At 36.9% G+C, this 15,694-nt stretch overlaps 1 protein-coding gene across 2 annotated transcripts in view; it reads left to right on the forward strand.

Annotated features, from left to right (window-relative positions):
- The window catches only part of SPEN (spen family transcriptional repressor), an 88,506-nt gene that overhangs the window by 22,005 nt on the left and 50,807 nt on the right, over nucleotides 1–15,694 (forward strand). Inside the window, exons 2-3 of one of the 2 annotated variants that reach the window (XM_043485892.1) lie at nucleotides 2,929–3,249; nucleotides 6,331–6,807. In XM_043485892.1, coding sequence (XP_043341827.1) covers nucleotides 2,929–3,249; nucleotides 6,331–6,807 — 798 coding nt within the window. Of the gene's footprint in view, nucleotides 1–2,928; nucleotides 4,501–6,330; nucleotides 6,808–15,694 lie in introns of those variants that run through there. The other variant, XM_043485893.1, reaches the window with a different exon arrangement.

Genomic DNA, 15,694 nt, shown 5'->3' on the forward strand with positions numbered 1-15,694 from the left:
ATGAATATGAAGAGGTTTTTAAGATTTGGGTGTTTCTGGTCTACTCAGTGTAAAAGAGTAGTGTAATACCTGATGAAGTTCTTTGTTAAATTTGGAGACAAATTTGTATTTTGTTTCCCTTATATATTCTATTCCCCTTATATAACAGTGATGGGGACTGTGAGCCCACCTTTTTGATGGAGGGCCATTTGACTTTGTTTTACATGCATAATCTGTGCATTGAGTATTTGGTCCCTCTTTTCAGTATTGCATTTAGCTCTTTGTTATTCAGAATTTAAGCTTAAATATTTGTTTTTCCTTTCGTATTTTGGCTTTTTTTTTTGACAGAGAGTTGGCTGATGCTTCCCTCTTTTCTCTTTCTTCTTTCTAATAGAATAAACCTTTGTGCTCTTGGACTGAAGTGATAAGTTGTGTATGTGTGTGCATGTTAAAATATACAAAATACAAAATTTATTATTTTAACCATTTGATGTGTACAGTTGGTGACATTAAGTGCATTCACAGAGAAGTCCCTGGTGGTCCAGTGGTTGGATTTGGTGCTTTTACTGCCAGGGCCCAGGTTCCATCCCTGGTTGGGGAACTAATCCTGGAAGCTGCTTGTTGGCACAGCCAAAAAAAAGTGTTCTCACAATGTTATTACCATTAGCACTATAACCATTAGCACTATCTATTTCTAGAATTTTTTCATTCCATACAAAATTCCATTCTATACCATTAAGCAGTATCTCCCCAACCTTTATTCTACGTTGTCTTCATGAATTTGTCTATTCCAGATACCTCATATAAGTGGAGTCATAAATTAATTATCCTTTTGTGTCTGGCTTATTTCATTTAGTATGTTTTCAAGGTTTATCCATGTTCTAGCACATATCAAAACTTCATTTCTTTTTATGTCTTAATATTCCATTTTCTGTATATACCACATTTCATTTTATTCATCCATTGATGGACACTTGGGTTGTTTCCATCTTTTGGTGTTTGTGAATAACAACATTGGTGCACATGTACCAACATTGGTACATATGAGGGCTTCCCTCATAGCTAAGTTGGTAAAGAATCTGCCTGAGATGCAGGAGACCCTGGTTCAATTCCTGGGTTGGGAAGATCTGCTGGAGAAGGGATAGGCTGCCCACTCCAGTATTCTTGGGCTTCCCTTGTGGCTCAGCTGGTAAAGAATCCACCTGCAGTGTGGGAGACCTGGGTTCGATCTGGGTTGGGAAGATCCCCTGGAGAAGGGAAGGGCTACCCACTCCAGTATTCTGGCCTGGAGAATTCTATGGACTAAGTCCATGTGGTCGCAAAGAGTCGGACACGACTGAGCGACTTTCACCTTCACCTTCACCAACATTGGTGCTCAAATAGTTGAGCTGTAGTTTTCAGTTGTCTTGGGTATATACCTAGGAAGTGCTGGGTCGGATGGTAATCCTGTGCTTAACTTTTGGAGAAAATGCTACTTTCCCACAGTGGCTGTATCATTTTACAGTTCCAGCAGCTATATAGGAGGTTTCAGATTTCTCCATATCCTTGCCAATACTTGTTCTGTTCTGTTCTCTTTTCTAATAGCCAAACTAGTGGGTGTGAACTGAGTGGTATTTTATTGTGGTTTTGATTTGTATTTCCCTAATGATTAATGATTTTGAGCATCTTTTTCTGTGCTTGTCTGCCATCTGTATATCTTTTTTGGAGATAGGTCTTGTCCAGAGTTTAGAAAATGAGTTAAAATTTCTTAGATTCTTGATACAGGTCCTTTGTCAGATACATTTGAAGGTTTTTTTTTTTTTAATGTTTATATTTCTGTTTCTATCATTTTATTCCCCAAATTTAAAAGATCCTTTCATCAATTAATTTACCCCACATAATTTCGTTACATCTAGTTCAGTTGTGTGATGAAACTGGATTTTAGGATTATGTTTCCCTTGTGAGAGGTAACAACTTAAATCATACTGGAGAATATAAATGAAAAGTTCTGCTTTCTGATAATGTCAGCTTCTTCAGGGGAAGTGTAAAATTATGATCTTGGATTGTCAGCATGTAAGAGTGTTATATTTAAAAGTGCTGTGCCTGCTTTTTTAGAATGCCAAATTAAAAAAAACGCCAGATTACAGGGATATATAAAATACAATTAACTCCTAATGAAATTTGTAAAATTTTCTTGAATTTTAAAATTCTAGATAATTATATTTTTTACATGCATGCTTCAGAATATAAATGGTGCCCTACAGTTTTTCTTTTTGTACATAGTAAACATTATTTTTGAAATGAAAATGAGAACATAGAGTCTGTCAAAAGATTTTCTGGTGTATTAATTTATATAAACAATTTAGTTATACATGAATTATAAATTTTAACACTTAATCCTCTGGAAAAGAGAATTAAATAGCAAAAAAATTACATTAAAAATTCCGACTGATACTTGCACATGCACAGAATATTTGAATTTATTTTGCCTTCCAGCAAGGAGTGAAATCATCTTATTTTTTCAATAAGATCATTTTCACTTAATGAGTTAAATTAAAATGAAATCTGTAAAATAGCTATTTTCAGCTACAGTTTTTACTTTAATGAAAATCTCAAGACTGGTAAGTTACTTTGATTATCTTAGGTATAATATCCTTTTTTAGGATGTAAAATTCCTAAAAACTTCTGAAAGTCATTCAGCTCAGTGTTCTAGAAAGGTAAAAGTCAGTTTATAGTAAATACTATATTTACAATTGAGAGCAATAAAATAATCTGGTAAAAATGTTTGTAAATATTTGCCTCAAAAAAGAAAAATGTGAGTATACAAGATTTTTAAAATTAACTCGCAACCCATCCCCTATACATGCATAATGTAAGTTGTTTAAATATAAGAAACATTTTAAAAACTATTTTTGGAAAATTATTACTATGCAGCAATAACATTGACTATTTATTTTTTTATTTTTTTAGATATGGCCGCGTGGAAAGTGTCAAAATTCTCCCAAAGAGGGGTTCTGAAGGAGGAGTGGCTGCCTTTGTGGATTTTGTGGACATCAAAAGTGCACAGAAAGCTCACAACTCAGTCAACAAAATGGGAGATAGAGACCTACGCACGGATTATAATGAACCAGGCACCATTCCGAGTGCTGCTCGGGGATTGGATGATACAGTTTCCATAGCATCTCGTAGTAGAGAGGTTTCTGGGTTCAGAGGAGGTGGTGGAGGGCCTGCTTATGGCCCCCCACCATCACTTCATGCACGAGAAGGACGTTATGAGCGGAGACTTGATGGGTAAGTTCCAAGGTTTCTGTAGGCAGGTATTTTGTATTTGATATGGTGAGAAACAGAAACTCGTATTTAGGGGCCCCAGATGGATTTAAAGTTTTGGGCATTCTCAATGTTTCCTATTTTGGGTTGGAAACGGAAGTGATTTCTATCCCAGTGGCTGGTGTCTTATGGAATCGTAGAGGATATTTCCTGCAGCTGGTTGGATATCTACTGCTGAGATATAAAGTGGTGGAAGATTTTGTATGGCAGCATCATTTTTGGAGTTACCTGTCTTCTAGACTTTTATTCCTTCTCTTGGATAATGTTAAGGCTTTCCGTGGATATATCTTCTACCTGATGGAGCTACTTGGCTACACATTTTGTGGTTGTACTATATGGAATATTTCTGGAATATTAGAGCCTACAGATTCTTTTAGAATTTGATATTTGCTTCTCAGTTTTCACTGCACAGTGTATGAACGAATTGGATTGTCACCAAAAACCTAGCAGTCCATATGATTCAACCTCTTGGATTCTACAAACAATACTTTAACCTGGAAATGTGTACTTGGATGAAGAGGAGTGAAGGCAATGCTTGATTTTTCCATTTTGGATCTACACAGTTTCCATGTTGGAATTATACTCTTTGATGGAATGGGGAAAAATTGAGGTGATGGACGTTCCTAAATCCTGGAATATAGCCCTTTTCTAATTGCTGGAATGTATGGGATATCATGTTGTCAAGATTCCATTAGCCCAAGAGAAGAGGATTACTATCCTGTTTCTTAAGCAAGTTGCTGTCCAGTTGAAGGTACTTTAGCTTTGAACACATGGTGATGATCAGTTGTGGATACAGCAATCAAAATGGACTTTGCTGGATGGCTACAAAGGTGAACTATTGGCGAGCAACTGTGCCTTCCTCATTTGGTGGAATCGTAGAGGATATTTCCTCTTCTCTCAGCTGCCTGATTCATACTTAGGGCTGGAGATTTTTGTGAATGTGGATCAATTTATAATTTTCTACTGTCTCAAGAAAGAAGTCTGGGGGTTTGAGAGTTACAGTTTGTCTGGGACTGCTTGCTTCCAGTGGAATTATTTTATCTGGTCATTAAGATTTTTTTTTCCTTGTGGTTCATCTAAATATCATTTGACACCCTTGCCCATTAAGAAGGTGGATTACCCCCAAAAGAGGGGCCAAAATTGGGGAAGTTATGTTCACAATTCTCTCCCTAGATTTAATTGGGATTATAGGTCGTGGTTCCACACTTGGAAAAGGTTGGTATGTCCTGACCTGTGTATATTAGCCCCTCTCCTAACCCAAGTCAAACTTTCTTTTTTTTCCCACTAACTCTAGAATTATTTAGTACTAATAGATGATTCAAAGAATAGCTATTAGATTTCAGCTCTGCTAGCTCTTGTGCCTGCCTTCTGTATCTTCCTAATGGATAAGAACTTTGCATATTTATGACATATCAGATATAGCAGTAATTCTCCTAGGACTATTACCTATTGCTTCTGTTATATCATTAATAATAGCTCTTACTGATTAACATTTGATAGGGTACTAATTGAATTATTTATGAAATTTTCTCTTTAAGTCTCAGAAAAACCCCTCTTCTTTGTTAGACAGTGAAATATCTATCCAAATTCCAGAAATGTAACAAATAAAAAAGGAGAGTCATGTAATATATTTAAGTAGGAAAGATAATATTGAATTTTTTTGCCATGCCAGTTGCTTTTCATAATAGCAAAAACAAAATACAGCCTAGGAGAAGGTGTGATTGCTACTAAGTGAGATGGTGAAAATGAAGGTTAGTGGAGAGATTTGGAATCTAAGCATGTATTGGAAATACAGTATTAGTTGTAAGATTTTTGCCACATATTCTTCATTGCAGAGATTCTAATTCTTCTGTATCTTTTGTAGTTCCTTAATCACTTTTGATAAAAGATAGACCCAAAGGTAAGGTTGAGAAGAGACTCAACCTCATGTTTGAGATTCAAGTGAACTGGTGTATTATTAACTTTCTTAAGTAGAGAACTGAAGATTTCTTTGTAGGATTGGAATTGGTTTTTGACATTAACATATAGTTGCATGTGTGTAATTGTACATGCAACAGTTTTTGTACTTATAGATTGACAAGTATTCATGCCCTACAGAAAAAATTTTTTATAGTTAAACCATTGCTAAAAACTGAATTTTATAGTTCCCAAAGTTGCCTTATTTCATCAGAGGCAATTTGAGTATAACTAAAACCCTAGGAGAATATATTTCTTTTAACCATTAAGTAATACATTAACAGACTGAATTATGGACTAGGCATTTAAAAATTATTTGTAATTTGATAGCACAAGAAGATAAAATACCATTTTTCTTTAATTAAATTTATCATAGAATAGCATGTGGCAGCCCAATATTTTGATATCCTAAGTGGTTTTTGGTTTGATTTTCTTTTTTAAGATCCTGTTTTTTTAATTAAGTGTGATTGTTTGGGCATAGCAATTTACATAATTTACTAATTTTATAATTACCCAAGAAATTGAAATTAAAATGAAAAAGTTATACTTAAGATTTTTTTCTATACTTCTTTGAAAATGCCCTCCTATTGCTGGACATGGGCATGCATTGCAATGAGGCTTTCATGTCTGTGTAAAAAACATATCATGGAAATTTTGCCTGAAATACAGTTGCAAAGTAAATACAGTTTGGCATATATTTTAATCTGATGAAAGTATAGAAAACTTTCATATTAAAATGAAAGTCTCTTCTTGTTCCATTAAATTTAAAATAAAAAAGGAAATGGCATATGTCTATTTCTGTATATAAGCCAGAAAATCCCTAATAAAAAGAGCAACTGACTTACAGAACACTAGTCATGAAAGCCCAATATACAGTTACAACAGTAATTGCTTAGCTGTGGAAATAAGTTTTGGAGTCAAGTAAAATGTTAAGCTTGTTAATGTTTGCTTACTAAAGTAGGTTACTGCTGTTTAGAAAATGACCAGTTGCACAAAGAAAATGCTGAAGTGAATGTTTGCATGACTTGCTTTTAGTTTTGCTTTCCCATTTCTGATTGATTAAATATTTTTCCCCCCTCCTAAATGCAGGGCTTCAGATAACAGGGAGCGTGCTTATGAACATAGTGCCTATGGACACCATGAACGGGGGACGGGAGGATTTGATCGGACAAGACATTACGATCAGGATTACTATAGAGATCCTCGAGAGCGGACTTTACAGCATGGGCTCTATTATACTTCTCGGAGTCGAAGTCCAAACCGTTTTGATGCTCATGACCCCCGATACGAACCTAGGGCTCGGGAGCAGTTTACACTGCCCAGTGTGGTTCACAGGGATATCTACAGGGATGACATTACCCGGGAGGTGCGAGGCAGACGGCCCGAGCGGAGCTACCAGCACAGCAGGAGTCGGTCACCTCACTCGTCCCAGTCTAGGAATCAGTCTCCTCAGAGGCTGGCTAGTCAAGCGTCTAGACCCACAAGGTCCCCTAGCGGCAGCGGCTCTAGAAGTAGATCCTCCAGTAGCGATTCAATCAGCAGCAGCAGTAGTACCAGCAGTGACAGGTAGGTTAACAGTCTGTTGTTATCAGAGACCAGGTCTTGAGGAAATTGTTACCAATGTGCTACCATCAGTGGTACTGATTTCTAGTACAGTAATATTTTTTAAAATAATCTTGGATCATGTATATAATGAATGAAGAAACTTTGATTAGCCCTGTGGCCAACGAATTAACTATTTTTCCAAGTACTTGAATTTAAATGATGATTTGCAAATACTGTTTCATCCTTCAGATGCTGAATGTTAAAATTGCCAAAAAGGAAGAAAAGCGGTAACTTCAGTTGTATGAAACAAATCTTGTGCCATACAATGAACTTTTCAAAGTTCTTTAATTTCTTAGTATATACTATTTCTATTATTTGGTTGAAAATTTGTAAAAGCTGTTGGGGTAAAGATGTATTGGTGAAATATATTGTTGATCAGTTTATTATCAATGTATAAATTGATGTGTACATTTTAACTAATTTTAACATCAAGATGGTAATCAATTTATAAACTCAAGTAGGAAAGCTTTCTTTAAAATTCAGGTTGTGTCTTTGCTATTCACTAAGGGTGAGTAGGCTAATTTTGTTAGTTGGGATTTTTTTTTTTTTACAAAGGAGTTGTATTTCAAAGATGAAAATGATAAATTGAAAATAATCTTAACAAGAAACAGCTTGTAAGTTAGGTTATGGGTTTTGAAGTAATAGGTCAAGGTTAAAAAAAAAAGATCAAGGTAGACAGTATACTATGTTTATAATCTTGGACAAGTTACTAAAACTCTCTAGGCCTCAGCTTTCTCATCTTTCATAAGAACCATGTTTCCTAAAGTTATTTGGAAGGTTAAAATGAAAAAATACTTAAAGTGCTTAGCTTGATACCTATATATGTTTAATACTGCCTTCGATAACTCCTAGCTGTTGTTACTGCTATTACTTGAGATGTTGGTAGTCTTGAGTATTTTTTGTTTCTCATTACTGTTATTATTATACATGTTATTATTCAACATGTTAATCTCAGACATTCTAGTTTTATATTTATGTGGGATGTATTTTAAATTTACGAGACAAATTATTTGACCTAATTAAAATGCCCAGATTATTCTTCCTTTAGTATTGCCTGCTTAGAATTAACTTAAGTAAATGATCATGTAATTGATAAAAGGCTCCTTTTACGCCTCCTGAGCTTGCTGATTCAAAATAATAAATGGAAGCCTTTTATACATCTATCTAGATGTAATTCAAATATTCTGGAAGATGTAGCATATTATAGTGAAGCAAGCAGTTAGTTTAAGTCAGAAGAGTTAGGTTCTGGCTCCAGCTTTGCAGCTTTGACGTGGTTGAGACCCTTAACTTCTTTTGATATCATTTGATGTATTGTTGAGTTAAATGATTGACAATATTCATTTGAATTCTATAAATTGATTATAAAATCTTGTCATGATTCACTTTCTTCTGCATAGAATTGGCTTAAGATACTCAAGTTTTAGTCAAGTTTTAGTCATTTTCCCCAAACCTACCTCAGTAAAGAGATGGCACTGCACTCCACTGAATCAAAACTTTTTGAAAAGTCAACCAGTTGAAGAAGTGTGGAAGTTAGAGGTGAAACACATGGCATTCAGAAGGGTGGCATTGTACTTTGGTGGGAGTTACAGTGGTTTGGGATCTGGCCTTTGGCGTTGTGGGCTCAAAAACTTGAACCCAGAGGTGATCTGATGAATTTTGATGGAGCTAATTGCTGTTTACATAATAAAAAGAAACAGTTGTATGCTTATGAATATTTACATTCAGAAAGATAACTGCCACAAAGACAGGATGAGCTTGGGAAATCTACATGGAGACTAAATTACAACTGTAGAGGATATTTTCTCCTGTCTCAACTGCCTGAATCATACTTAGGGCTGAAGATTTTTATGATTTAGAACTATGAAGGATATGTAGAACTTCAGCAAGAAAATATGAATTTTGGGCTAGACAGGGAACATTGTGAGCAGAAGGAACAACTTGAAGAGATAAAGTAGGTGGAAGAATGTTTTGAGAGCAGCAAATAATTTAGTGTGACTTAACCATGCTAATGTTTTTGGGTTTTATTTTATTTTATTTTTTTGGGGTTTTAATTTTTATGCAGAGATGAGCCATTGAAGGATTTTGAGAAGGGAAATAACTTGTTGAGATCTGTGCTTTAGAAAGGCATCTGCTTTAGAATAGGAAAGAGAGATTCCAGTTAGACAATTTCAGTATTCCATAGAAGGAAAACTTGGACACTCAGAGTGCCTAACTTGGGAAAAGTGGACATTGTAATACAACATTCAGATTATATCAATTTATGAAAAACAGAATCAATGTTTTTGAAGACATGATGAGCCTTTTGGTGCCGTTCTGGAAGAACAGGGCAGGTAGGTCTTCCTTTGTGCACACTACAGAGTCAGCTAAGTGTAGTGCCTTTCTCCGAGTACACATTCAAATAGTTGAAATACTTAGCTACAATTCTTAGTAAAGAGGAAGGTGAAACCAAAATTGATGTAATAGTTAAAAGATTGGTCATTATATTGTTACTGAAGCAAGTACAGAGAAATAAAATATTGGGTGTTCACATCCATTGTCTTGGGGTTCACCCCCCCTTTTATCAGATATCCTCCTTTCTTCTATAATTATATTGATTACAAAATGTGTTATTTTTTTAAAGGATTTATTTTATTTTTTGGCTGTGGTGGGTCTTCGTTTCTGCACATAGACTTTCTCTATTTGCGGCGAGTTGGGGCTACTCTTTGTTGGGGTGCACAGACTTCTCATTGCAGGAACTTTTCTTGTTGTGGAGCACAGGCTCTAGGCATGCAGGCTTCAGTAGTTGCAGTGCATGGGTTCAGTAATTACGGCTTACAGGCTTCAGAGTACTGGTTCAGTAGTTGTGATGCAGGGGCTTAGTTGCTCTGAGTAATGTGGAATCTTCCCGGACCAGGGATTGAACCTGTGTCCCTTGCATCATAAGGTGGATTCTTAACCACTGGACCATCAGGGAAAGTGAAAGTGAAAGTCACTCAGTTGTGTCTGACTCTTTGTGACCCCATGGACTGTTGGAATTCTCCAGGCCAGAATACTGGAGTGGGTAGCCTTTCCCTTCTGCAGGGGATCTTCCCAACCCAGGCATTGAACCCAGGTCGCCCCCATTGCAGGCAGATTCTTTGCCAGCTGAGCTACAAGGGAATCCCCTCAAAATGTAATATTTTGAGTGGTTATTGTCAATTCACAATGTTCAATGCCCTTTGGGAGGAAATAAGTTCTTTTTTGTAATCTTTAAAACTTGATTGTGAAATGGTGACATTCCAAGTCCTTTGAAAGTGTTTTAAATCAACAGGTTATAGTAGATAAAATATAGCCTGGTTTTATCTATAAAAGAGGTTTCTATTCTGTCTGTATGACTGACTGGAAAATTAATCATCCTCTGTGCCCCTTAATTGTTAGAGCTTTGGTGAACAGATTCCTAGCAGTGCGTTTCAAATGAGCAAACATGGGATTGATGACAGTCTCATTGTGAAGTTCTTGTAAATGATACACTAACTGTTTCTGCCAAACTATTCACAGTATTTATTTAGCTGCTGAAAAGATGAGGGGCAGGTCGCTTAATGTTACAAACTTCCTGTGTGCAGAGACCTGTGCTACTGGGTGTCTGTTTCTTTCTCTGCATTGGTTATTTAGGGAGGCCCTTTTCTTTTCAAAATAAAATTTAAATACGTAAGTTAAAAACTTTGGGGGTCAGCCTTTTTCTTTTTTATTCCTCTGAATCCTTTTGGTTTGTCCAAAGAAGAATATGTCAAGTAACCTATAGACTTTTATTCTTTCTAATCACAGAAACAGGCATTTAGATGGAAACCCTTAAAACAAATGTAGTAATAAGCACAGATAACTACATATAAATAACTGTTGTTGGTTGTTCAGCTACTCAGTCGTGTCCGACTCTCTGCAACCCCATGGACTGCAGCACGCCAGGGTTCCCTGTCCTTCACCATCTCCTGGAGCTTGCTCAGAGTCATGTCCATTGAATCGGTGATGCCATCCAACCATCTCGTCCTCTGTCATCCCCTTCTTCTCCTGCCTTCAATCTTTGCCAGCATCAGGGTCTCTTCCAGTGAGTCTATTCTTCGCATCAGGTGGCCAGAGCTTCAGCGTCAGTCCTTCCAATGAATTCAGGATTGATTTCCTTTAGGATTGACTGGTTTGATCTCCTTGCTGTCCAAGGGACTCTCAAGAGTCTTCTCCAATACCACAGTTCAAAAGCATCAGTTCTTCAGTGCTCAGCCTTCCTTATAGTCTAAGTCTCACATCCACACACGACCACTGGAGAGACCTCGTGGGTGACATCTCATTGTCTCTTGTCTCTATGGCTTTCAGTAGGCCATGTCATCTTAAATTGTGCTTAGTTTACCAGTTTGAAGAAATCAGAATTTTAGAGCAAGCTTCCTTCTTAAGTAGGTTTTAAGAATTGGAATAGGTTGATTTAAAAACTGTATATAGGCAATTCCCTGGCAGTCTAGTCGTTAGGACTCCGTGCTTTCACTGTTGAGGGCCTGGGTTCATATGTTGAAATATATAAGGAAGAAGGTTGGAGACAAGAAGGGGAAGAAAAAGACACACATACAATGTCACTTTCAGGTCAGAAAACTAGCCTGTCAAAGTCCTTGTGGTGTTTGTTTAAAGTAATAAGAAAAGTCTATATAACTGCAAGCAATCAGCCTTTTCAATTCTGATGCTGTATTAAGATGTGACAGTCTTTATGCCCATCTCTTGTCCAGTATATTGGCTTTGCATTAGAATAATTTACTTTTTATTGAAAGGGAAATGAAACATAATTTTTAAAAAATAAAATTCATTTATTTAATTTTGGCAGTGCTGGGTCTTTGTTGCTGTGCATTGCCTTTCTTTAGTTGTGGTGAGCAGGGACTACTCTCCAGTTGCAGTGCAAGGGCTTATTGCGGTGGCTTCTCTTGTTGCAGATCATGGGCTCTAGGGTATATGGGCTCAGTAGTTGTGGCACATGGGCTTACTTGCCCTATGACATGTGGAATCTTCTCACACCAGGTATAGAACCCTTGTCCCCTGCATTGGCAGGCAGATTCTCAACCACTGGACCACCAGGGAAGTCTGTAAAGTATTTCTTATTGCTGGTATTATTTGTAGAACTTGTATGTGTATTTCTTTTATATGTTTTGAATAAAATATATCAAAAGTTGTCTACAGTTTTATTAATTTTTTCTGTTAGCTTAAGAATATTTTACCTGAATTATAGTTACATAGTAATTATTTAGAATTTTGAACAAATTCTGAATTTTTACAACAGATAAAGGTAAAATGAATGTGACCCTTTTAACTAAAAAAGTGTTAGCATGGCAGTCCCTAAACTGACAAGCTTTTAAAAATACACACACACACACACACACGCATGCACACACACACACACATATATATAAAATGTGTGTGACCAATTCTGCTAATAGTGAATGATGTAGATGTTTTAGATTGCAGTTTCTTAGAGGGGGAATTTTATTCACATCCTTTTGTCTGCAATTTCATGAGAAAGTTTTGTAGTTCATTTAGTTTATGAGAGAGAATTTCAAGTTCATGAGGAAAAATTTTCAGAATTGTCCATCTGAAGCTTTGTGGAAAAATATGGATGAGGCTGAAGAGGTACTAGATGTGGTGGCAATGCATGTTTCAAGGTGATAGTGGCAGTGTACTTTCCATTTCTCTTAAAGTATGCTTATTTATAATGTTGATTGGGAGAAGGAATTCTCATGTTATTAATATTACCTGGCTATGTAATTTGCTATGATATGTATTGTATGCTAGAAACTGTCAGATATGGCACTAGTTTTAACAGATACATACATGAAGTAAGAGTTAGTTTCTTAATGTTGTTAAAGGGATTAATAATTAGTGGGGTTTTTTGGTGATGGTTGCAATGCTTAATCATAAAAACACATTTGTCTGAAATTTTATCATCAAAGGTGATCTTATCTATAATTGGGGCTTTCCTGGTGGTTCAGATAATGAATAATAATTTCTGAATTTAGTTGGAGATAAAATTTGTTTTTTTGCCTTGTTTGACATGAATCACTTAAATTGAAATGGAATTTTTTTTGTTATTATTCTTTGAGTGTGTAAAGAGAAGATACTTGTGCTCTGAAACCACTGAAACATAAACTGCCTACAATGTAAAAATCAATGATTAGATATCTATTGATTTGGGGGATAAAACCAAGTGAAATGTATGTTTTAGATGTATTCAGAGGAGTTTCAAGGCAGAACAGTAAAGGTTTATTAAAAAGCCTTTAGAAGAAGCCACAGTCAAGGATAATAAATATTCTTAGGATGTTTCTTACTTTGTCTTTTGCCCCTTATTTTTATTTAGAATGAAACTATTTCCACTCTTATTTTAAACTTGAGTAAAACACTGCATTTTAAATATCTGATTTCTGGATTTCACAGACATTCTTGGCCTGTTTTATTGTTTTTGTCCTTCTGTCTCATTTTTAATTTTTTAAGATAGTTGAAATTGAATTTTCAGAAGAGATAATGTCTTTCCAAAAATTAGTATTACGAATAAAATGTATTTGTTATGGTGGACTATTCCAGCTGCTAAATGAAGTTTTTATTTTGAAATTTGCAACTCTTACTTGTGATGGATGGCTTTTTTGAGTATGGTTTTGAGTTTTTTTTAATGATTATTCTTTCCCTGAAATATTGGTATCTTAAATTTTTAAAAATTAATTTTGGGGTGTGTGTGTGTGCTCGCGCTCACACGCGCTCTTCTTCCTTGCTTTGCACAGGCTTTCTCTAGTTGGGGCAGTGGGGACTACTCAGGATCATTATGCGCCGGCTACCCTTGTGGAGTACAGGCTCAAGGCACCGGCATCAATAGTCTAGGTGCAAGGGCTTTAGTTGCTCCCGGCATGTGGAATCGTCCCCCACACCAGGAATCAAACCCATGTGCCCTGAGTTGGCAGGTGGATTCTTAAATCCACTGCACCTCCAGGGAAGTCCTTTAAGTTCTCATAAAAAATTCACCTTGGAAGAAGGAGAACTAACATGCCTGCTGTTGTTTATTTGCAGTCCTGGAGAAAACTGATCCAAAATAACATTGTTTTGCCTCATTTTGAGTGGGGCTGCTTTAAGTACTGTTAATTTACAGAGGAATAAGCATTTGCTCATTCCCTCTGTAAGGCAGTTTTGGGGTTGTTAGCATGAAGGCATACATGTTCAGCGGTGTGTGCTTGAAGAGCTGCTGTTCTTCAGTCGCCCAGTCGTGTCCTACTCTCTGTGACCCCATGGACTGCAGCATACCAGGCTTCCCTGTCCTGCACCATCTCCCGGAGCTTGCTCAAAGTCATATCCATTGAGTCGGTGATGCCATCCAACCATCTCATCCTGTCGTCCCCTCCTCCTCCTGCCTTTAATTCTTCCCAGCAGATGAGTACCCCCATCTAATTAATTAATTTTATTGGTAGTGTTTTTTACATTCCCATCAGTGGCAGTCATACTGAAGAGCCCGTATTCTGGTAACATTCCTTTCCAGTTTATTGGGCAGTAAGCTACACACTTCTGTCTTTTGGGATCACCTTAGCCAGCCAAGCCTTTTTTTGTATGCTGAATATGGAAGATGGAAGTGTTCGCTTTCTAATTGCTCTGATGGGCTTAACTTCCATTATGGAGATTTATAAATAGGTCTAGTCCCTTTTTTTAAATTAAGTACAGCATTTCAGTAAGGCTTTTGAGAGGTGTAGGTAGGTGTTGCCAGCGTTAGCGTTCCGTGCGGAATAGGCAGTCGGTGTTGGAAACCAGTGCTAAGCTGACCCATTTTGACTGTATTAGGAGCCTTGCTTTCATTAGAAGCCTCTGCTGCTAGGGAAAAGAGAACGAACGAGGTAGACTTAGAGCTGGGCGTAAATGAGGAGAGTTCATTGTGTGCCGCCTGGGCAGCCAGTGCCTCTGAATATCATGGGGAGAGCTAGGAACTGCTTGTTTGTGACTCAAACCAGCCTAAACTGGAATTATCCAGTTTGAGTTGGCGGCTTGCCATCTCCCAGAGGCTTCCTTATTTTGCCAGTTTTTGCCCGGCCCTCAGCGCAGGGGGCGGGGCCTGCGCGTGGGGGCTGGCCAGATTTGGGGAGGAGCGCCTGGGAAGTGGCTGCAGGTCAATCCCGGTGTGTTGCTAAGGAGGCAGCCTTTCAAAAAATCCAGGAGCCTAAGAATAGAAGCTGGTGTGAACGCCACTCTTCAGTGCATCTTTCCATTATTACTCTCTTGTTTTAACTGTAACTTTCTATCTTCTGCCCCTCAGAAACTAAGGCTGGAAAAATAACTTCTGCTGTACCCGTGCTTGGGTATTTCACAGCATATTCTGTGTTTGGTTGATACGGAATTTCTTATCCCCGAATTAATTAATCATCAGAGTTCCCCAGGAACTTGCTTTTAGTTGTTAGTCTGTTTGCAGTGAAGAACTCTCTGCCTTGCCCCTTTTCTTTCTTTTCACCGAGGTGCTGGGATTTATTTTGGCTTGTTAGGTGGAAGGAATGAAAAATAGTTTTGGGGGATAAACTTGTGACTTGGTATCTTGTGAGTTTTAATTTAACTTTGATGTAAATTTTTAAATGTTGCTTTAAAAATTAACAAAAAGTAATTTAAAATCCTAAACAAACTTTAAACTTAAAAATACTGTGCCAGATTGTATTTGATTTAGAAGCAGAGTCAAAACAAAAATGCTTAAATCACAGATTTTTAGTGTCATGACTGCTTTGTGCATAGCCTCTTTCACAACTTTCCTTTTTGACAAATAAAGGAGTTAAATATGGCCTAATTCCTTGTCAGAGAACACTGAGAAGTCACTAAAATATTAAAGCCACAAATAAAGGAGTGCATT

This window comes from Cervus canadensis, chromosome 13 (genome assembly GCF_019320065.1).
Source record: "Cervus canadensis isolate Bull #8, Minnesota chromosome 13, ASM1932006v1, whole genome shotgun sequence".
Classification (NCBI taxonomy): Eukaryota; Metazoa; Chordata; class Mammalia; order Artiodactyla; family Cervidae; genus Cervus; species Cervus canadensis.